The 23218-nt window shown below is 38.0% G+C and overlaps 2 protein-coding genes across 2 annotated transcripts in view; one reads left to right on the top strand and one right to left on the bottom strand.

Annotated features, from left to right (window-relative positions):
- Nucleotides 1-996, bottom strand: part of LOC148940770 (uncharacterized) — a 42326-nt gene extending 41330 nt beyond the window's left edge. Inside the window, exon 1 of the mRNA XM_089104973.1 lies at nucleotides 911-996. Within this exon, the coding sequence (XP_088961099.1) occupies nucleotides 911-927 (17 nt within the window). The 5' untranslated portion in view covers nucleotides 928-996. The remainder of the gene's footprint in view (nucleotides 1-910) is intronic.
- The window catches only part of LOC148940768 (extracellular matrix organizing protein FRAS1-like), a 194938-nt gene that overhangs the window by 109986 nt on the left and 61734 nt on the right, over nucleotides 1-23218 (top strand). Inside the window, exon 6 of the mRNA XM_089105070.1 lies at nucleotides 6444-6597. Coding sequence (XP_088961196.1) covers nucleotides 6444-6597 — 154 coding nt within the window. The remainder of the gene's footprint in view (nucleotides 1-6443; nucleotides 6598-23218) is intronic.

Genomic DNA, 23218 nt, shown 5'->3' with positions numbered 1-23218 from the left:
GGAGGCACAGACAAAATTTGTGTGGTTTTCTTCTGTTTATTTTTTTCTTGAGATAAGCAATGTTTCAGCGGAATACTGTTTTCTTTACATGATTGAGCAGCTACTACAGCTGCAACATAAAAATGAAGTTTTGTGAATTCACCCACATATATGCCAAAATACAATAAAACACACACTTACATTGAAACACGCGTAGGAGTGTAAAAACATACGTACCCATTCACAAATAAATGTAATTAATGGCCAGGCTGTGCATGACACTACCCTCCTGTTCCTTCAGATATCCCGGCATCTTAGTAGCTTAAGACTGTTCATAATTTTTGTTGCACCCACAGACCTCCAGTGAACCGACAGCCATGGGGGATATTAAGTAGTCTCCTTGCCCTTACATGTAGCAGGATTATGACTGTTGGGTTATGTTAAAAATCCTGTCCAAGCATCATCCTCAAGTTTTTTTGTTACTTAGTTTTGGTGATGCTTGACATTAAAACAATCCATATCACCTTGATTACCGCATTTTGATTATTATGTCATTTGGGCTCAGTTGCTTACATCAAAAGAGATGGGATTATTTGCAACTAACCCTATATGTTACCTGAAAACTTGCACAGGAACTCATTTGGGAAGAGGAGGATATTTTATGCGACGGGGGAAACAAATTGCGAGAAGCACAAGAACTTGTAAACTATAAGTAAAACATGAGATATTATTGGAACACAAGTAAAAATCTTGAGATCTTGGGGGTAGCACTGATACCCCTCGGCATAAATGCCTGTTTTCAAGTGGTTCTATTAGGAATCTTGCAACATATATACTTGGGCTGTGACTTATTGTTCAACTTGTTTTCATTGCCATAATAAAAAAGGAACAAAATGTTGGGCCAAACTTATAGGCATAAAGAATCACTCACACGTCCTGAAGGACCATTCAGGCAAAAACATGCCTAGGCATTTGTAACACATTGGCGTAATTAGGCCAGAGTTTGTTTGAAGTTTGAACCTCCTGTAAAGAAAAAAGGTGGTTTAATGCTAAAATGTTACAGAAACAATGATTTGATTCTGGAAAATAAAAATAACAATAATTGCAGGCTCAATCGTCTTCTTTGGTGCTAAATTCTTCGCATAAAAGTGTGTCAAGTAATTATGTGCTGACAGGTTTAGGGTCCACGACATTGCGTTCAATGCTAAAATTATAATGACTGATAATATCATTACTTTTTTTCTTTTTCAAAAATCCACTGGGTAATTTGTGAAATATCACGTCACGGCAAAAATTTTGTTTCCAAACCGTAAAAGTATGAATTATAATTTAAACCTTAAGTGGGTATTCTGAGATATTTTGCGGCACCTTTGAAGAAACATTAAGTAACACTTCATTTCTACATATACTTGAAAAGAGAGATATTTCTGGAAGAGTGCATGTTTTAAGTTAAAGTTTTTACCGTAACTTTAAAATAACTTGTTAATAATCAGGTTTCCGAAACGGACTAAAGTCTACCACCCTTTGGCACTGAACTTATTTAGAAAAGAAAAATTAGCAGAAGAAGTTTTACTTCAAGAAAAATCACTTAGAATTTTTGTCTGAAAAACAAAACTACAATAACTAAGGTCCGTTCAAAGATAATTCTTAAACTTCAGAATCAAATCCAAAAAGTAAATTTAACCGTTTTTTTTTTCATCTGAATCATCTTTAAGGTTATTTAAAAAAAGAATGTCAGGAGAATTTTTTTTTTTAATTGAAACATATTATCTATCAAATAAATCAGATTTTTATGCTGATCCCAAAATAGTACAGAATGTATAAATTTTAAAGCTAGCCGTAACAAATTATTAGTGTAAGAAAATTTGTGTGGTTTTAGAAAAAAGTAAAACTTCTGAGAGTGGCGCCCCGAAGACTCAAAATATTCGATTTTAGATCCCAATTTCCTAAATTTCCGTGAGAAGTCCTCCATATCAACACGAAGGGCCAATGCTTTGCTAGCTTCCCCTCATTTGGAGAAATGTGTTTGAACTGAGCGTGATTCCTTGAGTTACTGCTACCGCTATTAAGCGCTGAACTTTTACTTTTTTAACTTCTTAACTTGTAAACTTTTCACTTTTGACAGTGTTTCAAGAATGATATTAAATAAAAAAAAACAAGTTTTTTCAACTGAAACTAAGGAGCAACATTAAAACTTAAAACGAACAGAAATTATTACGTATACGAGGGGGTTCGCCCCCTAGTCATTACCTCGCTTTTTACGCTACAGTTCGAATTTTGTTTGAATCACAAATCCCTAAATCACGAAGGCCGTTTAATTAGAATAGATAGCTCTTTTGAAAGTACTGAAAAAAAGTTTAGCGTAAAGAGCGAGGTATTGCCTAGGGGGTGAACCCCCTCATATACGTAATAATTTCTGTTCGTTTTAAGTTCTAATGTTGCTCCTTACTTTCAGTTGAAAATCTTGTTGTTTTATTTAATTTCTGATTGTTTTTTAAATAATGATGGGAAATCCGGTGCCCCCTTTATAGAAATGTCCTCCATGGAAAAATCTTCCCACGTAACCCCCTCCTCCGACCCCCACCCCAACCAGAAAAAATCCCCCTGAAAACGTCTAAGATAATTTCTTAAACCACATTGGCCTGACATCACATAAAGAAAGAAAAAAGAGCAAAAATGGGGTTTTTATAGGCCAAATGATGATACTGAAAAAAAAAAGCGAATATTTCGAGAGGAAAAACGCCTCTCTTCTTCAGCGCGAAACGAAATGATGTATCAATAAAAGCCAAAAATTAAAAGAATTAAAACCAACTACCTAACAACCATAAAAGCGAGTTATTCGCCAATATCCGCGATTGGCACAAAATCCAAAAAAACATGAACTGCCATCGACGGATACTAGTGAGCCACTGATAAATGAAAGGAATCAATTCATTCACTCGAAAAAACAAAACGAACCTGCAATTAAATAAGTTGGAAAACTATGTCGTTTGATTTCGGATTTTAATTAAGGCATTTCTTGCAGACACCCTTTGAGACCTAAGGAGTTGTTCATGTGTTTGATTACATGACTGGGAAAGTGGTTCAAGGTTTATTTCAGGGATTACTAACGTATCGGCTTCTCTTTTGAGAAAACAGAAATATGACTCGTTTATTCTTAAATCACCGGAATCTCTGTTTAAAGCTAGACCTAAATGTTGGTATTTATAAATTTAAACAGCTTCTCTGTAGTGCTGGACAATACCTTTATCATGCGAAATAAGACTAGCATGACTAAACAAAATAGTATGGTCTGGTTTTTCAAAAATGTGCTCTGCAAGGGCAGAGTCAAAATTTTCTGTTTTTTTCCGCTTTTTAAGTGTATTATTAATTGAACTAGAATGCTGGGTTAATCTATCTGTTAGTCGCTGATTTGTTCTTCCGATATACCAAAGACCACACGAACAAGGACTTCTGTAGACATCGGAGTTTTCACCTATCGGTATAGGGTCTTTACCTTGATAAATTTGGGACCTGATAGTTTTTCTGGGTCTATAATAAGTGTAAATGTTATTTTTCCTTAGATTTTTTGAAATGTGGTCTGAAATCCCTTTAATGTATGGGAGATCAAGATAAACTGAATTTTCCCTTTGATTTGTGTTTTCTGTGGAACTATCTGATAATCTTTTAATGCGTTTTGTAATTACAGAATTTATTAAACTAATTGGATAACCATTCCCAAATAAAATATCTCTAAGGTGGTTGAGTTCTAAATCCAAGAAACGTGTTGAACAGACTTTCAATACTCTATCAACTAGAGAAGTGACAACTCCTCTTTTCACAGCAGGAGAATGATTGGAGGAATAACTTAAGTAACGGTCATTATGTGTGGGTTTTCTATATACACTAAACTCGACACCCGAATCATTTCGGTGCACCAGAACATCTAAGAAAGGAAGACGCCTCTCTATCTCTGATTCCTGAGTAAATTTAGGTTTTGGATCCAAGGAATTGAGCAAGTGAAGAAAAGAACCCAGAGACTCGTCACAATGCTCCCATAAATAAAAAATGTCATCTTTAAAACGAACCCAAAATTCAGTTTTACAAGAACTTTGCAAAATAGCCCTTTCTTCAAGGTCTTCCATGAAAATATCAGCCTGTATTGGAGAAAGCAGGGCACCCATGGAGAGTCCATATTTCTGTCTATAAAAAATGCCTCTGTAATGGAAATAAAAAGAAGTTTTGTTACAAAGGGCTGTAAGCGAAAGAAGTGTCTGATTCGAAAGAGTAGAATTTTCTGATATAGATGGGTTAGAATTAAGTTTTTGCTCCAAAAACAGTTCTTTATGTGAAAACGTCTGTATACCTCCCAATAACCAATACTATATGTAAACAATGGGCAAAGTTCATAACTTGGCGTCCCTTCCCCCGGGAACTTTGGGGGTTTAAATAATCCTCAAAGACATATTTATCAGATTTTCGACTATGCTGAACAAAATGGATATCTCAAGATTTTGATTGGGTGACTTCGGGAAAAAAGAGCGTGGGAGGGGGCCAAGTTGCCCTCCAATTTTTTTGGTCCCTTAAAAAGGACACTAGAACTTTTAATTTTCATTCGAATGATTCCTCTCAAGATATTCTAGGACTACTGAATCGATATGATCACCTTTGGGAAAAAAAAAGAAAAAAACAAATAGACACACATCCGTGATCTTTCTTCTGGCAAAAAATACAAAATTTCACATTTTTGCAGATAGGAGCTTCAAACATCTACAGTAGGGCATTCTGTTACACTGAATCCGATGGCTTGATTTTCATCAAGATTCTATCACATTTACGGGATGTTTCCCCCTTTTTTCAAAAATAAGGCAGATTTTTTCAGGCTCGTAACTTTTGATGGGTAAGATTAAACTTGATGAAACTTATATATTTGAAATCAGCATAATAATCCAATTCTTTTAATGTATCTACTGATATAAAAATTCTGTTTTTTTTAGTTTCGGTTACTATTGAGCCGGGTCGCTCCTTACTAACAGTTCGTTACCACGAACTGTTTGATTTTGGTGATCTTTGTTTTAAGCGACACAATTTTCAGTTCAAATTTACTGAAATCAATTGGTAAATAAAGAGAAATCCCTGAAGAAAAATTTCAGAAAAAAATCCATAAATAAAGAAAAAAGTGAGAAAATGGAAAGAACTGCTTCTTTCCTTCGTGGTATACAGAAAAATTTACTCAAACGAGGGTGTACCCTTTTGCAACTACTATGCATTAAGGAAAAGCAGCCAAAAGCCAAAACTATCTATAGAACAGCCGAGGGTAGGTCAGGCTCGATTCATAAGTGTAAACGTCAAACAAGAATAAATCAAAACGTAAATATAAGAAAATAGGGTACTTATGTGTTATATAATACACACTCGAGAACTTCTATCGCGAACATGAGACAATACCCGGTTTTCACGGTGTTTATACCAGACAATTAGCTTCGGCTCGGTGGGAAACTACATTATAGCTACATTTTAATTAAATATTTAGTTGGCTTTTTGGTTAGGTTAGGTTAGATTAGTTTAGGTTAAGTATTTAATATAATGCGCTCTGGGCGGCCTCCCTTCCATAATTCTTTGTTGTAGTTTTCATAACTTTGTTACTAAAGTATTGTATTTTTATCATACTTTGTTTTATTTCATTAGCATTCACCAAACTTCACTTCTCGCGTGTGTATTATATAACACATAAGTAGCGAAAATAGTTCAACTGGTGAAATTATAAGCGAACTCTAAATGAAACTAATGAAATGAATAAACGACTTGTTATCAAGCAGGGCTTTTCAGGGATATCTGCTCTATACAATGGCCGAGCCCATTTAGGTATTATTTATATGAGCTTGATATTCAAAAAGAATTTAAAGGGTGCCCACAAGTTCAAGTAATCACAAAAAAATTACTTCTTAAGGTCTTTGATTTTTGTTAGAAGTCATACAAAGAAAAAACATGGTTCCATCTGGCTCTTCCTTGTGTATATCTTAGATTGCATACAGTTTCGTGGTTTGTTTTTGGTCTAGCATCCGGGCCTTATGCATCTTTAATATGTACAGACTAGCATAGTATATACGCAACCGCCTGATTTGGCAAGGGGAGACCAGTCGCAAACGGGGCAACCCAAAAGAATATCGCCCATTTATTATTGCCCAATTCACTGATTATTTGAGCAAGCAAAAGAACATCTAAACAAACTCTGTCTTCTTTGTTTCTCTCTCTTTTTTTCTTTGTATGCCCACTTGCAGCTAAAATAGTTGAACACGAGATATTAACTTTGAAGTTAGGCTATTTGCTATATTTTATTCGATATTTAACAACAGCAAAAAAGGAAATAACAAGAAGGGGTGGCTAAGAAGTAATTGTTGGTGATGAAGAATCTGGCATTATCTGGTCATCATACATAACAAGGGTTCTTATCAGCTTCTCTTGCTTAAACCCTTTTTTTTCAGAGACTAAACGATGAGCCCCCTGTTGTTGCAACTGAGCCCCTTTTTACTGAAATCGGAGGTGCTGCTATCGTTAACAATGCCACTTTTTTTGTTACTGATCTAGACACCGAGCCTTTTGATCTAATGGTGACACTTTCTGAAGCCCCTAAAATTGGTGAGCATTGCTATTCATTTTCGTTGTCAGATTAAAATTTATATTTGAGGCTAATTTTGTTTTTTTCTTTCCAGAAATTCAGCTAGTGAGAATGCTTTAAAATATAGAACAAAATCATATTTTTCTTAAAAGCCAGAAGAGTTTGGGAAGTTTTCGTATCCCTCATTGACATTAAGATACCACATGAAGGTCAAGGACCAATTATCTAATCGGGTTTGTAGCCTGCTTGTGGTAATTGAATTAACAAAAGTATGTACCCCTCACACCTGAAGAAAATGGGCCTTATGACCCTTACTTGCAAGTTACTCTTTGTGATAGACGAAAAATCCCCCGACAAGGAAAATTTAAACCCTGCTAGCTCCTGAGCTGTAAAGTTCAAAGGCGTAAAATTTCTTCATTAACGTCTCCTTGACTGTAGGTAGCCTCATACAAAACCTAAAATTAATTTGGGCACTTTAACGCAAAGGTAAGTAGAGATCAGAAGCGGTGGACGTTTCTGAAAATTCATCTGTTCTCTCCTCTTAGTCCAAATTTGCTTGTCCCATACGTTTTAAGCAAATTTGAGGAGAAGCGGAGAGCAACTCTAAAAATCTCATTCTCATAGCCTATTGGCCCATGGTACTTAACACATGAATTTCAAGCTGATTAGTCAAAGAAAAATGCCTGCCTACCTTTCAGCTGAAATTTGGCGATCCGAGTTGGTTTTGGAGCGTCCAAGGGCCCAATTTGTGTCTCTGATAATACAGACTAAAATTCTTGTGGCGAAAGAAATTCGGGGGGCCGTGTGCCTATTTTGTGCCTAAAATCATACAGATTGAAAATTATTACAGATTTTTTATTCAAAAAAGGGGAATTTGTCGGGGATGTTGGGGAGGGGGCGTAACTGTTTTGTTTTGGATATCGAGTCAATATAGATCGGAAATACTTCCGTGCTCCCCATTCAAAAAAGCGGCTGCATACCTGCCGTTGTACTAAAAAGTTGGCATTCCAAGGGGCCAGGAAGTGGATTTTGCAGCGTCTAAGGGCCCAATTTCTGGCTCCATCAGTACGGATTGAACATGCTTGCGTGATTCCGCTTTGAACAAGGCACAGCATGTCTACCTTTTTGCTAAAAAGCTGGTTGGGAGGAGGTGGTTTATTCCAAGGATCGTGAGCGCACTCAAAAATCATACAGATTGAAAGTCATTGTACGTTTTCTGGTAAAAAGTTTCTGGTAAAATCTTTCTGGTAAAAAGTTGAAACTAGGAAAAGCAGGGAATTTTGCAGGGGCCAGGCTCACTTTAATGCTCCATTCTTGCGTATTTGAAATTTTCCTTTGATTCTGGTTCGTGTACCGGTGTAACCCCACTGGTAATCCCCCTGCCTGGATCCTCTTCAAAAATAACACCGAACTGAAATAAAAACTACAGCTTTTAAATCGGCGTTAAAAAAAACCTTTGGCTGAAGATTTGCTATCCCGCCCCTTGAACGACAAAGAGCATCACATTTTTTTTCCTGATTTAATGGTTAGCATTGATATTGTAAAGTATTTAGAACATCAATTCGAATAGCTTTTCCGGGTGTCTCATTTCTTAGTTATTTGACCATTTTTGTGTCAACGAGAGTGGTCCATGGGTGGCTCTTGGGACTAAAGCTAGTTGTGGGAAAGGGTTCGTTCCCAGGCTTGGTCGAACAACCAATAGCTGGAACTTCCATTCCAGGAAAAGTTATACTCTTGGTTCACTTCTAAAGGCAGTCCATCTTTCGGCTTCGTCGTAGTTAGCTGTTCTTGTGCTACCTTATTTTCTCTGTGTGTATTCTCACGTTATTCAATAAAGACCATATACCGACGTGTATTGACTATCTTCGAATTTACGTAAACCGTTACATCAGCAAATATGAAAGGGCATACAAATAAAAAACTAAATAGAGGTTTACAGAGTAGTGGCAAGCGGTTAAGACTAGTGGAGCATATATCACTAGGGGAAAACCTCCAAGTGACATTTGAGTGACCGTTATAAGTACTTACGACATCTTACGCTAAATACTGGCAACATCTTGAAGAGCTATTTCGCCCGCTACCAAAGTTGGTTGTGATATTGAGCCGCAAATACTGCAAAAGACTGATTAATAAGACATCGAAACGTTACGAGCTATTGAACTTTCTTCTATTACAAGCGCCTTCTTGAAAAACACTTTCTTTTAAATGAACATTTTGAAATAGGCTGTTACACAATGCCTAATATGGATTTCCTCGCGATAGCTTCTACCTACTAATTCAAATGTCTACAACTGAGTCTTCGGTTGATTTTTCCTTCACTTAGCCATTCTACGTTTGGTATTTTTTTTTACCTGATTTCATACAATCGACGTGTGATCTACATTTGACAGTTTCCAACCAATGTTTAACATTTTTAATTCAATAATCGAAAATTAATTCTCAATTGTGACTTCATTTGATGCTAGTGTATTAATTGAGACCAACTGCAATTGAATTTGGGACAGACTATCTTTCGTAAGTGATTTAACATGGCTAAACAACCCAGTCAATTTTATTAGACCCTTGTCGTTAGAAGTGAAGTTTATTGCCCAAAATCTAGCGTCCGTAATTAAAGCATGTTGTTTAAAACCAACATTTAAATTTTTAGAGTAATTGCTGTTTCAAATTTTGATCTCAATATGTCATTTATTATTCCTATATTTGATCCGTCTGAAACTGGATTTAACAAAAAGGTTGCTTTTGATTTTGTAAAACAGTGGAGGATAAATGACATATTTCCACCTCTTTTATTTGACTCCCCTCGATTATAAATTTGTCAAGTTTAAAACGTGGATCACTTGTAGCATATGCCCCAGGCAAAATAGTAGGCAAAATGGTTGCAGAGTTTGTAGGCGTGGCTCAATTTAAGGATGAAAGAGTATATCTATTCTATAGAAGGATGCAAAAATTAGGAAGGTCATGTAGGGTGTCCTTAGAAGCCAGGGATGATGGTGTAGTCCTTGGAAGATTTACTCTTAATTTATTCAAGGAGGGGATCAGACCGTCCTACAAACGGTATTTGTTAGAGAATAGTGCAGAAATTTTTTTGTTTAGGTGATGCGTACAAGGTTGCAATACAATATGAACAGATAGAGCAGATAGTGGGGAAAGGAGAGACGTCTTATTTCCCCGGTGAATTTCTTTCTGCACTGACGAGGGTGAAATTTGGACTCAATGATAAAGGTTTTAATGCACTGCGAGATGAGTTGATGCCTCGCAGGGCGGTTTGGCTACCCATGGAAAGGGAGCTGGTTTTGAGGTCCCATGGGATGGTACTGATGCCTCACGGGATGGTTTTGTTGCACTGCGAGATGGTACTGGTGCATCGCAGGACGGTTTGGATACCCATGGAAAGGGAGCTAGTTTTGAGGTCCCGTGGGATGAGGTTGATGCCTCACGGGATGGTTTTGTTGCACTGCGAGATAATTTGATGCCTCGCTGGGCGGTTTGGCTACCCATGGAAAGGGAGCTGGTTTTGAGGTCCAGTGGGATGAGGTTGATGCCTCACGGGATGATTTTAATGCGTAGCGCTAATAGTTATGTAGATACATCAACAGTAGTACTGTCATTTGTCGAACCACAAGTTAGTAGAGCAAAACCAAATAGGTCAAAACCGAGGCGTTCCGCAGCAATAAAACCCCGAGGATTTTATTGGTAATAATATCTTGACGTCATTGTAGCATGGTAAGCCAATCAAACTGCAATGGTTGACATAAGTTTATGCAATTTCATTTATTTGTCGCTGGTATTTTCAGGATTAATTAGCCTTTCTCGGTCATTCCTTTTGCCCTAATCTGAAGGTTATACATAATTCCAACTTTCCTTGTCCTCATCAACTTCAGGGGTATGGGGAGCAAGTCTATGTTAAAGTATACCGAAAAAAATGAAGCGTTAAAATATCCAATTTCCGACTACTGTTGTTAGTGTGGTTCGCTTATGCTATGTAAGTGTTTACTTATGCAAGTATTGTGTAGTGTTTATATTATGTAATTGTTTACTGTTTATGCTGTAGAATGTTAGTAGGTGAGAAGTGAGTAATTTGGGAAGGGAATGTTTTGAATTCAATTAAAGTTTGAGGGTTTAATGAGAAGGGGATAAGCCAAATTTGGGAAATTTAACTTAAAACAGGGGGGAGAATCTGTAAAGTATTTAGAACATCAATTCGAATAGTTTTTCCGGGTGTCTCATTTCTTAGTTATTTTTGGCCATTTATGTGTGAACGAGAGTGGTCCAGGGGGTGGGGACTGTTTGGACTAAGCCTAGTTGCGGAAAAGGGCTCGTTCACAGACGCGGTTGAACAAACATTAGCTGTAACTACCGTTCCAGGAAAAGTTATACTCTTGTTTTACTTCTAAAGGCAGTCCATCTTTCGCCTTCGTCGTAGCTAGTTGTTCTTGTGCTACCTTATTTTCTCTATGTGTATTCTCACGTTATTCAATAAAGACCATATACCGACGTTTATTGACTATCTTCGAGTTTACGTAAACCGTTACATCAGCCAATATGAAAGGACATACAAATAAAGAACTAAAAAGAGGTTTACAATATATCTCCTGACACGATCTGATATGCAGCGATAGCACTGATATGACTAGTCCAACATACCCACAGTTATAGTAACAAGCTGGTGGGGAATCAAGGTGCATTTATGGAGAAACATGGCCCCACTTTGATCTTCCAATCTTTTATATTGAAAATTCTTCTATGATTCCAGTCAAACAAAGTGTAATATGCTCTTCATCTTTTTGCTAGACATGTGCAGTGGGAGGGGCAGGATCAATAGCGATGGTCACAAAATGTGTTAAGCCTTTTTCCTGTAAGTATTTATTAACAGCCCTAATTAACTAAAGTCAGCCTTAATGTGTACACAGAAACGTTTGAAAATTAAAATAAGGAAATTTTACCCGCGTCTGCTGCATAAATAAATTTTGGATTGTATTACACATACTATGCTGATTTCAAATATCGTATAATGTTAATATAAATTCTACACCAATTACCTACACATTCCCAATGTGTCTGAACTTACCATCAAAGAGCGTATTGTCCATTAGAGAAACCCCTCATTGAAATGAAATGCTTTAGCTAGTTTTTTTCTTTTACAAAATAAATCGAAATTCCTATTCTTTAAGTAATTTATTAAAACACAACTGAGTTTTTCACTTACCATTCAGGTGGCTCTATCATAGGCAGTTGTTTTTTTTTCTGCATACCCGGGCACTATCGAGGGAGTCGTCGTAGAAACTTCGAAAAGGGCTCATTCGATTGCAAATTGGAGTGGCTAGTGCCCTTTTTAATAGTCGAAAGTGATTGGAGGGCAACTAGCCCCTCCCACGCCCATCATTCCCCCAAACACATCCAATCAAAATTTTTAGATCGGAATTTTTTAGCCATTTTGCGTAGCTGATTTCCAGATAGAAAATATCTTTTTGAGGAGGACAATCCCCCACAACCCTCGGGGCAAGGGTTTTAAATTATGCCCTGGGGGCATATAAGGTGTTTAAAGAAGACGTTGTCGTAGAAACTTCTAAAAAAGCTCATTTGATTGGAAATTCAAAGGGCTAGTGCCCTTTTTAAAAGTCGAAAGTGATTAGACGGCAACTAGCCCCCCCATGCCCATAAGTCCCCCTCACACATCGAATGAAAATTTTGAGATATCCATTTTGTTCAGTGTAGTTCATTTTCATATAGAAAATATACTTTTGAGGAGCACAATTCCCCAAAACCCTTGGGGCAAGGGTTTTAAGTTATGCCCTGGAGGTATATAAGGTTTTTATATAAGGTGTTGTCGTAGAAACTTCAAAAAAGACTCATTTGATCGGAAATTCAAAGGGCTAGTGCCCTTTTTAATAGTCGAAAGTTATTGGAGGGCAAGTTGCCCCCCCCCCCCGCGCCCATCATTCCCCCAAACACATCCAATCAAAATTTTTAGATAGCCATTTTGTTCAGCGTAGTTGATTTCCAGATAGAAAACATGTTATTGAGAAGGATATTCCCCTACAACCCTCGGGGCAAGGGTTTTAAGTTATGCCCTGTGGGCATATAAGGTTTTTATAGAAGGCATTGTCGTATAAACTTCAAGAAAGGCTCATTCGATTAGTAATTCAAAGGGCTAGTGCCTTTTTGAATAGTCGAAAGTGATTGGAGGGCAACTAGCCCCCCCCCCCACGCCCATCATTCCCCCAAACTCATCCAATCAAAATTTTGAGATAGCCATTTTGTTCAGCGTAGTTGTTTTCCAGATATAAAATACATTTTTGAGGAGGACACTCCCCCACAATCCTCGGGGCAAGAATTTTAAGTTATGGCCTGGGGGCATATAAGGTTTTTATAGAAGGCGTTGTCATAGAGGTTTCAAAAAAGGCTCATTTGACTGGAAATTCAAAGGGCTGGTGCCCTTTTTAATAGTTAAAGGTGATTGGACGGTAAGGGTAGAGGGGGTAACTAACCCCCCTCTCACGCCCACCTTTTCATAGGCAGCGTGCTAGCGCTGCCTAAGTAATGAACGATCTGGGCACAATGTGTTGTTTTTTTTTTTTTTCTCCATACCCGGGCACTTCGTATCGAAGGAGTAGTCGCAGAAACTTCGAAAAAGACTCACTCGATTGGAAATTGGAGTGGCTAGTGCTCTTTTTAATAGTCGAAAGTGATTGGAGGGCAACTAGCCCCCCCCCACACCCATCACTCCCCCAAACACGTCCAATCAAAATTTTAAGATTTTGTTCAGCGTAGTTGTTTCAGCCATTTTGTTCAGCGTAGTTGATCCCCACATAGAAAATATGACACTCCCCCACAACCCTCAGGGCAAGGGTTTTAAGTTATGCCCTGGGGGCATATAAGGTTTTCATAGAAGGTGTTGTCGTAGAAAATTCAAAACAGGCTCATTCGATTGGAAATTCAAAGGGATAGTACCCTTTTTAATAGTTCAAAGTGATTGGAGCGCAACTAGCCCCCCCTCCCACGCCCATCATTCCCCCATATACATCCAATCAACATCTTGAGATAGCCATTTTGTTCAGCGTAGTTGATTTCCAGATAGAAAATATTTTTTTGAGGAGGACACTCCCCTACAACCCTCAGGGCAAGGGTTTTAAGTTATGCCCAGGGGGCATATAAGGATTTTATAGAAGGCGTTGTCGTAGAAACTTCAAAACAGGCTCATTTGATAGGAAATTCAAAGGGCTAGTGCCCTTTTTAATAGTCGAAAGTGATTGGAGGGCAACTAGTCCCCCCCACGCCCCTCATTCCCCTAAATACATCCAATAAAAATTTTGAGATAGCCATTTTGTTCAGCGTAGTTGATTTCCAGATAGAAAATGTGTTTTTGAGGAGAACACTCCCCCACAACCCTCAGGGCAAGGGTTTTAAGTTATGCACGGGGGGCGTATAAGGTTTTTATATAAAGCGTTGTCGTAGAAACTTTAAAAAAAGCTCATTCGATTGGAAATTCAACGGGTTAGTTCCCTTTTTAATAGTCAAAAGTGATTGGAGGCCAACTAACCCCCCCAACGCCCCTCATTCCCTCCAAAACGTCCAATAAAAATTTTGAGACAGGCCTTTGGTTTAACGTAGTTCATTTGCACATATAAAATTGGTTTTTGAGGAGGAAACTCCTCCGGAATCCTCAGGGCAAAGGTTTTAAGTTATGCCCTGGGGGCATATAAGGTTTTAATAGAAGAAGTTGTCGTAGAAACTTCAAAACAAGCTCATTCGATTGGAAATTCAAAGAGCTGGTACCCTTTTTAATAGTCGAAAGTGATTGGAGGTCATCTTGCCCCCCCCTAACACTCTTTATTCCCCCCCAAACACATCCAATCAAAATTTTTAGATACGAATTTTGTTCTGCATAATTGATTATATGATAGGAAATGTGTTTTTGAGTAGAACACTACCCCACAACCCTCATGGCAAGGATTGTACGTTGTGCCCGAGGAACATATAAGGTTTTTTTTTAAAGTGTTGTCGTAGAAACTTCAAAACAGGCTCATTCGATTGGAAACTCAAAGGGCTAGTTCCATTCTTAATAGTCGAAAGTGATTTGAGGGGAACTAGCCCCTCCCCAACGCCTATCATTCTCCCAAACACATCCAATTAAAATTTTGAGATAGCCATATTGTTCAGCCTAGTTGATTTCCAGATAGAAAATTTTTTTTTTAGGAGTACACTCCCCAACAACCCTCAGGGCAAGGGTTTTAAGTTATATCCTGGGGTATATAAGGTTTTATAGAAGGCGTTGTCATAGAAACTTCAAAAGGGGCTCATTTGATTGGAAATTCAAAGGGCTAGTGCCCTTTTTAGATAGATAGATAGATAGTTTATTTTAGCCCACCAATAAAACAAAAACATGACGGAGTAAGCGAAAAACGAAAAAAAACATTACTTCAAAAATAAACGATTAGATTATATACACTATATACATTCACAGCTCGTACATGACGTGCAACGGAAGGAAATCGTAAAGGTGCTCCAGTGCACCTTTTCTAGCATTGGTTTCTTGCGTTACCACAACTTCACGAGGCTCTGGAATAAGATACTTGTCCAAGAGAAATGTATTTCTCTCGAACAGCGGTACTCGTAACAGAAATTTTAAATATTTGCAGAACGCAGATCTAGCCTTTAGTCGCTCTGTATCCGTAAACCAGTCCCATACAGGGGACAGGTAAAGAATATGTGGGAGTGCCACCGCTCTATAGAGCCTCGCCAGAATTTGCCGATTGTATGAATACTTCAGGGGAGCCAGTTTAGCATAGCTAATTCGTAGGTTTGACATAAGGGTGTCAAGGCAAAGAATTCTAGTTGCTTTCTTATCTCGACCGTACAGAAGACCTAAGTATTTAAGCGACGAAGACGGTGCAATAGTAGCGCTATTTACTGAAACAGTTGGTTCTGGTGCATCCCGTTTCGTTGAGTTGAAAACCAGAAATTCAGTTTTCTTACCATTAACTTGCAGACCAATAGCTCTATAGCCAGATACAAGCTTATCTAAATTATCTTGCAATAGACTCAGAGAAAAACTTAACATAAGTAAATAATCGGCATAGCTTATTAGACTCAGATCACAAAGATCAAGGATAAGCCCACCAGAGATTTGTTTTGTAACCTTAGAAGTCAAAGTTTTAAATAATATCGGACTTAGAACTGAGCCTTGTCGAAGCCCTCTATTTAGTTTAACTGGCGCACTAAGTCTTTCAAGGCCGAGTTTCACTCTTATATAGCTATTAGAGTACCAATAGGATAATATAGCTACTATATGGGTGTTCACGCCAGCATCTAGCAGGGTCTGGAAGACGGCGGACTGGATGACTGAGTCGAATGCAGCAGAAATATCGACACTACATACATACACGGACAACCCGAGTAGTTCAGCCTTAGCAAGAATACGCTTTAGAAGTCTATGGGCAAAAGCACAGCTGAGATATTTTCTAAATCCAAACTGTCTGTGGTCTATAACACATTTCGATACAATTTCGCTAAGAACCAATCTTTCCAACACTTTGCTCAGCGTACTTGAGACAGTAATAGGCCTATAGCCTCCACACTCATTCGAATTTTTTCCTTTCTTGAGGATATTTGAAACAATCCCAGTACAGAACGAGTTAGGCACGGTCGCACTATCTATACACATCTGAAAGAGTAGTTGCAGATACTGAAGAAAAAGCCGGGAACCATTGCGTAGATGATTACCACTAACACTATCAAGACCGGGAGCCTTGTTGCCCTTTAACTGGCTAACAGCCCTTGAAACATTATTTTTAGAAACCACAAAATAATTTCTCTGTTTCAGAAGCGAATCAAGACGTGATTTTAACGATTCATCATATTTTTTTTCCAAAGGAATATTTTTTGACCCGAAAACCTTCGAATAATGTTCTAACAACTGTTCTTCAGGTACTGTGGCACAATGCTTTGGCTGCACTCTACTACTTGAAAACTTTTTCCACATATTTTGCGGGTCGCGGATAGCCTCTTTCGAAGCAGTTTCTGCTTCCTCCACTTTAAGCTCATCCACACATGCTTTGTATTCTCTTTTTGCTTACGAAAGAGATTGAAAACAGTACCTGACCTAGGCTTGCCGGATTCGCGCCACACTGAGTACCACATCTTAGACCTCCTTTTAGCATGATTCACGTAAGGATGGTCGCTCCATCCCCTTTTCCTAGTACTTTTCTTAATAACTGCACTAGGTACAGATGCAGACTCAGCAACTTTTAGCGCGTGGGTGATTTCAGCACAATATGTGCTGAGTGCGATTTTGTCATCACACCCATTGACCAGAAGCTGAAATGGAACTTTTATTTTGCCCAAAATTTCGTCACACGTCGACTGATACAGATCAATATTAATCTTTTTGCACTCGCGTCTTTCTATGTAACCTTGATTTCTTGATTTCACTGAGCGACTAAAAGGAACACGGAACTTGAGACCGAGATGGTCACTTGCCGTATGCTCTGAATCCACCTGTATAGGCAAGGGGATAGTGAAGTTTGAAAAGACGTGATCAATATTGCTTGTGCTTCCTGAGTTGTGAATGAACGTAAAGTTGTGATCTTTAGTGTAAAGAGTACATTCACTCGGAATACACGTCATAAGAACGTCTTGTAACTTTCCTTTCAAGAGAGGGTCACACTGGAAGTCACCGCAGACTAAAATCCGCGAATTCCCCAGTTTGCGGAGCAGTCTTCCGAGTCGACCGCAAGCCTCGGCTGGAGGGCAACTAGCCCCCCCCCCACGTCCATCATTCACCCAAACACATCAAATCAAAATTTTGAGATAGCCATCTTGTTCAGCGTGGTTGATTTCCAGATAGAAAATATGTTTTTGAGGAGGACACTCCTCCACAATCCTCAGGGCAAGGGTTTTAAGTTATGCCCTGGGGGCCTATAAGGTTTTTATAGCAGACGTTGTCGTATACACTTCAAAACAGGCTCATTAGATTGCAACTTCGAAGTGCTAATGCTAATTTCAATATTTTAAAGGGATTGGAGGGCAACTAGTCCCCCCCACGCCCTTAATTCCTCCAGATACTTCCAAACAACATATTGATACAGTCATTTTGTTCAGCGTAGTTGATTTCCAAAAAGAAATTATGTTTTTGAGGAGGAAACTCTCCCACAACCCTCAGGGCAAGGGTTTTAAGTTATGCCCTGGGGGCATATAAGATTTTTATAGAAGGCGTTGTCGTAGAAACTTCAAAACAGGCTCATTCGATTGGAAATTCAAAGGGCTAGTTCCATTCTTAATAGTCGAAAGTGATTTGAGGGGAACTAGCCCCTCCCCAACGCCTATCATTCTCCCAAACACATCCAATTAAAATTTTGAGATAGCCATATTGTTCAGCCTAGTTGATTTCCAGATGGAAAATATGTTTTTGAGGAGGACACTCCCCAAAAACCCTCAGGGCAAGGATTTTAAATTTTGTCCTGGGGTATATAAGGTTTTTATAGAAGGCTTTGTCATAGAAACTTCAAAAGGGGCTCATTTGATTGGAAATTCAAAGGGCTAGTGCCCTTTTTAGATAGATAGATAGATAGTTTATTTTAGCCCACCAATAAAACAAAAACATGGCGGAGTAAGCGAAAAACATAAAAAAAAACATTACTTCAAAAATAAACGATTAGATTATATACACTATATACATTCACAGCTCGTACATGACGTGCAACGGAAGGAAATCGTAAAGGTGCTCCAGTGCACCTTTTCTAGCATTGGTTTCTTGCGTTACCACAACTTCACGAGGCTCTGGAATAAGATACTTGTCCAAGAGAAATGTATTTCTCTCGAACAGCGGTACTCGTAACAGAAATTTTAAATATTTGCAGAACGCAGATCTAGCCTTTAGTCGCTCTGTATCCGTAAACCATTCCCATACAGGGGACAGGTAAAGAATATGTGGGAGTGCCACCGCTCTATATAGCCTCGCCAGAATTTGCCGATTGTATGAATACTTCAGGGGAGCCAGTTTAGCATAGCTAATTTGTAGGTTTGACATAAGGGTGTCAAGGCAAAGAATTCTAGTTGCTTTCTTATCTCGACCGTACAGAAGACCTAAGTATTTAAGCGACGAAGACGGTGCAATAGTAGCGCTATTTACTGAAACAGTTGGTTCTGGTGCATCCCGTTTCGTTGAGTTGAAAACCAGAAATTCAGTTTTCTTACCATTAACTTGCAGACCAATAGCTCTATAGCCAGATACAAGCTTATCTAAATTATCCTGCAATAGACTCAGAGAAAAACTCAACATAAGTAAATCATCGGCATAGCTTATTAGACTCAGATCACAAAGATCAAGGATAAGCCCACCAGAGATTTGTTTTGTAACCTTACAAGTCAAAGTGTTAAATAATATTGGACTTAGAACTGAGCCTTGTCGAAGCCCTCTATTTAGTTTAACTGGCGCACTAAGTCTTTCAAGTCCGAGTTTCACTCTTATATAGCTATTAGAGTACCAATAGGATAATATAGCTACTATATGGGTGTTCACGCCAGCATCTAGCAGGGTCTGGAAGACGGCGGACTGGATGACTGAGTCGAATGCAGCAGAAATATCGACACTACATACATACACGGACAACCCGAGTAGTTCAGCCTTAGCAAGAATACGCTTTAGAAGTCTATGGGCAAAAGCACAGCTGAGATATTTTTGAAATCCAAACTGTCTGTGGTCTATACCCCATTTCGATACAATTTCGCTAAGAACCAATCTTTCCAACACTTTGGTCAGCGTACTTGAGACAGTAATAGGCCTATAGCCTCCACACTCATTCGCGTTTTTTCCTTTCTTGAGGATATTTGTAACAACCCCGGTACAGAACGAGTTAGGCACGGTCGCACTATCTATACACATCTGAAAGAGTAGTTGCAGATACTGAAGCAAAAGCGGGGAACCATTGCGTAGATGACTACCGCTAACACTATCAAGACCGGGAGCCTTGTTACCCTTTAACTGGCTAACAGCCCTTGAAACATTATTTTTAGAAACCACAAAATAATTTCTCTGTTTCAGAAGCGAACCAAGACGTGATTTTAACGATTCAACATATTCTTTTTCCAAAGGAATATTTTTTGACCCGAAAACCTTCGAATAATGTTATAACCACTGTTCTTCAGGTACTGTGGCACAATGCTTTGGCTGCACTCTACTACTTGAAAACTTTTTCGACATATTTTGCGGGTCGCGGATAGCCTCTTTCGAAGTAGTTTCTGCTTCCTCCACTTTAAGCTCATCCACACATGCTTTGTATTCTCTTTTTGCTTACGAAAGAGATTGAAAACAGTACCTGACCTAGGCTTGCCGGATTCGCGCCACACTGAGTACCACATCTTAGACCTCCTTTTAGCATGATTCACGTAAGGATGGTCGCTCCATCCCCTTTTCCTAGCACCTTTCTTAATAACTGCACTAGGTACAGATGCAGACTCAGAAACTTTTAGCGCGTGGGTGATTTCAGCACAATATGTGTTGAGTGCAATTTTGTCATCACACCCATTGACCAGAAGCTGAAATGGAACTTTTATTTTGCCCACAATTTCGTCACACGTCGACTGATACAGTTCAATTTTAATCTTTTTCCACTCACGTCTTTCTATGTAACCTCGATTTCTTGATTTCACTGTGCGACTAAAAGGAACACAGAACTTCAGACCGAGATGGTCACTTGCTGTATGCTCTGAATCCACCTGTATAGGCAAGGGGATAGTGAAGTTTGAAAAGACGTGATCAATATTGCTTGTGCTTCCTGAGTTGTGAATGAACGTAAAGTTGTGATCTTTAGTGTAAAGAGTACATTCACTCGCAATGAATGTTACAAGAATGTCTTATTAATGTCCTTTCAAGAGAAGTTTACACTGGAAGTCACCGCAGACTAAAATCCGCGAATTCCCCAGTTTGCGGAGCAGTCTTCCGAGTCGACCGCACGCCTCGGCAGGAGGGAAACTAGCCCCCCCCCCACGTCCATCATTCACCCACACACATCAAATCAAAATTTTGAGATAGCCATTTCGTTCAGCGCGGTTGATTTCTAAATAGAAAATATGTTTTTTAGGAGGACACTCCCCATCAAGGACACTCCTCAGGGCAAGGGTTTTAAGTTATGCCCAGGGGGCATATAATGTTTTTATAGAAGGCATTGTCGTAAAAACTTCAAAAAAAGCTCATTCGTTTGGGAATTCAACGGGCTAGTGCCCTTTTTAATAGTCGAAAGTGATTGGAGGGCAACTAGCCCCCCCCCAGGCCCATTATTCCCCCAAACAATCCAATAAAAAATTTTAGATAGCCATTTTATTCAGAGTAGTATATTTACATAGAATATATGTTTTTGAGAAGGATACTCCGCCACAGCCCTCAGGGCAAGGGTTCTAAGTTATACCCTGGGGGCATATAAGGTGTAGAAGACGTTGTAGTAGAAACTTCAGAAAAGGGCTCATTCAATTTGAAATTAAAAGGGCTAGTGCCCTTTTTAATAGTCGAAAGTGATTAGTAATATTTTTGTTGTTGTTGTTGTTAGACCAGGGCACTTCGTTTCGAAGGAGTTGTCATGGGAACTTCGAAAGGGGCTCAATCGATTGAAAATAGAAAGGGCTGATGCCCTTTTTAATAGTCGAAAGTGATTGGAGGGCAACTAATCCTCCTTCCACTCCCGCCCTCCCATTTGCCCATTATGTTTAAAAATTAAATGTTGCCTCAAGATTAAATCAAAATACACTGTGATAACGCTAAATCCCAATAAGGCATCTCAGCAGTATCCCGAGAACGACTGAGGGTATTATGTTCAAACTTTCGAGGCTACTTCTGCTCTTAAAATTTAACCAGATCAAAATAGTTTAAGTGTGTCAAAGCTATCAAAGAAAGTAAACAGATTTTTTTGGGAAATGGTATCAAGTTTTCCATTTCAGGTCAACTAGAGGAGGTATGACACTAAGTTAAACAGTACTATTTATGTCCAGATTTTCAAAATGGTGTATGTTGTTAAAAATTGCTCGAAACTTTTCTCCAGTATACAAATAGCAGGCCAAACTATAAAGTCTTAAAAAACGGAAAGGTTTAAAGTGTTATTTTCTTTTTCCCTGAACAAACTATGTCAATATAAAACGAACAGAAATTAATTAAAAAAAACTTTTTCCACAAAATAAGTTTTTCAAAGAAAGTTAAAGAACTCCATTAAACAAAAAATTAGCAAAAATAAAATCAAATAATCTACCAAGCTCGATAGTACCACAAATCAGCATTGATAAATAAATGAAACCCAAAACGAACAGAAATAAAAATAAATAACCGAGTCAAACTCAAAACGAGCAGAAATTAACATAAGTTTGGCGCAAAACCCTTATGCCTTTTTAAGACCACAACAAAATTTGCACTTTACTGAAAAAAATTTAAATGTTTTTACTTTTATAACTTCAATAAATCAAATAATGTTAACATTTTGATTACTAAATATCAGTATATGTATATTAAACAGACAATGCACATTCATTTATATTTTTTCAGTAAAGAGTAATTTTTTATTTCGCATTTTGAAGGAACAGGGGTTATGCGCCCAACTTATTCTAAGTTTTGATCGGTCTGAGTTTGACTCGGTAATTTGTTGTAATTTCTGGTCATTTTGAGTTTCATTTATTTACTGATACTGATTTGTGGTATTTTCGAGCTTGGTAGATTATTCAATTTCATTTTTGTTAATTTTTGTTTAATGGAGTTCTTTACTTTTCTTTGAAAAACTTATTTTGAGGAAATTTTTTTTTTAATTAATAAAAAGAAATGACGACCTACAAGATGTACCTGAAGCCATCTTACCAAACGATGATCTCTCATTATATAGTCAGTAAGTTTCCAATCTTCACAAAAAAAGTGGAAGCATAGGCTGCGTTCCAGAAGCCAATTATCTTTAATTGGAATCAATTGCTTGTTATTTCATTCCAAAATGAATCACAACGACAAATTTAGCCGTTATGTTCATAATGAGTAATAGAGAGCGAGATCTTAGTTCGTTCTGCAGTTGGAATAAAAAAAAATTATTATCTGGTATTTTGGAAAGTAAATAATAACATATTATTATCTTATTAACATATATTATCATTCATGAAAATTATCTTATGGAACGTACTCTTAGTTTTTTTATTCTTTTTTTCTTTTTAATGCTGGTCGTCATACAACATCTCCTGCTTGTTTGGTAATATTGCAACAATCATCTCGTGGAATAAAATATAGTCAGTTCTATCGTTTTTTGTGGCGTATATATAGTGAATTGAAAATTCGTCCAAGTTGTATTCTAGATATGAAATTAGTCAAATTGGCTACTAAGAAATAATTTAGTTTCCATTGGCCAAAAGATTTTTTTCATTCTAAAGTATTATTCCTAATTTTGCTGGGAAAGTCCGTATATACATGCACAGCTAAGATAGTATGCTGTTGTGCTTCGATGTCAAGATCTACATAAACTGAAAAGGTGGAGATAATCAATTTGGCTCACGTATGTACACGTTATTTTTCAATCCCTCTTTGTTTTACAAAAAATAATAATTTAGCATAACTGGCTCATCATTTATATTCTGTATTTTAAAAGTCAGCTTTTTGACGCGTTACAGGGCAAGTCGGAGATAGTA

Source organism: Artemia sp. Qi Xiang Cuo, chromosome 19 (assembly GCF_049724085.1).
Source record: "Artemia sp. Qi Xiang Cuo chromosome 19, ASM4972408v1, whole genome shotgun sequence".
In the NCBI taxonomy this organism is placed as follows: Eukaryota; Metazoa; Arthropoda; class Branchiopoda; order Anostraca; family Artemiidae; genus Artemia; species Artemia sp. Qi Xiang Cuo.
This window is presented reverse-complemented; position numbering and strand designations above follow the sequence as displayed.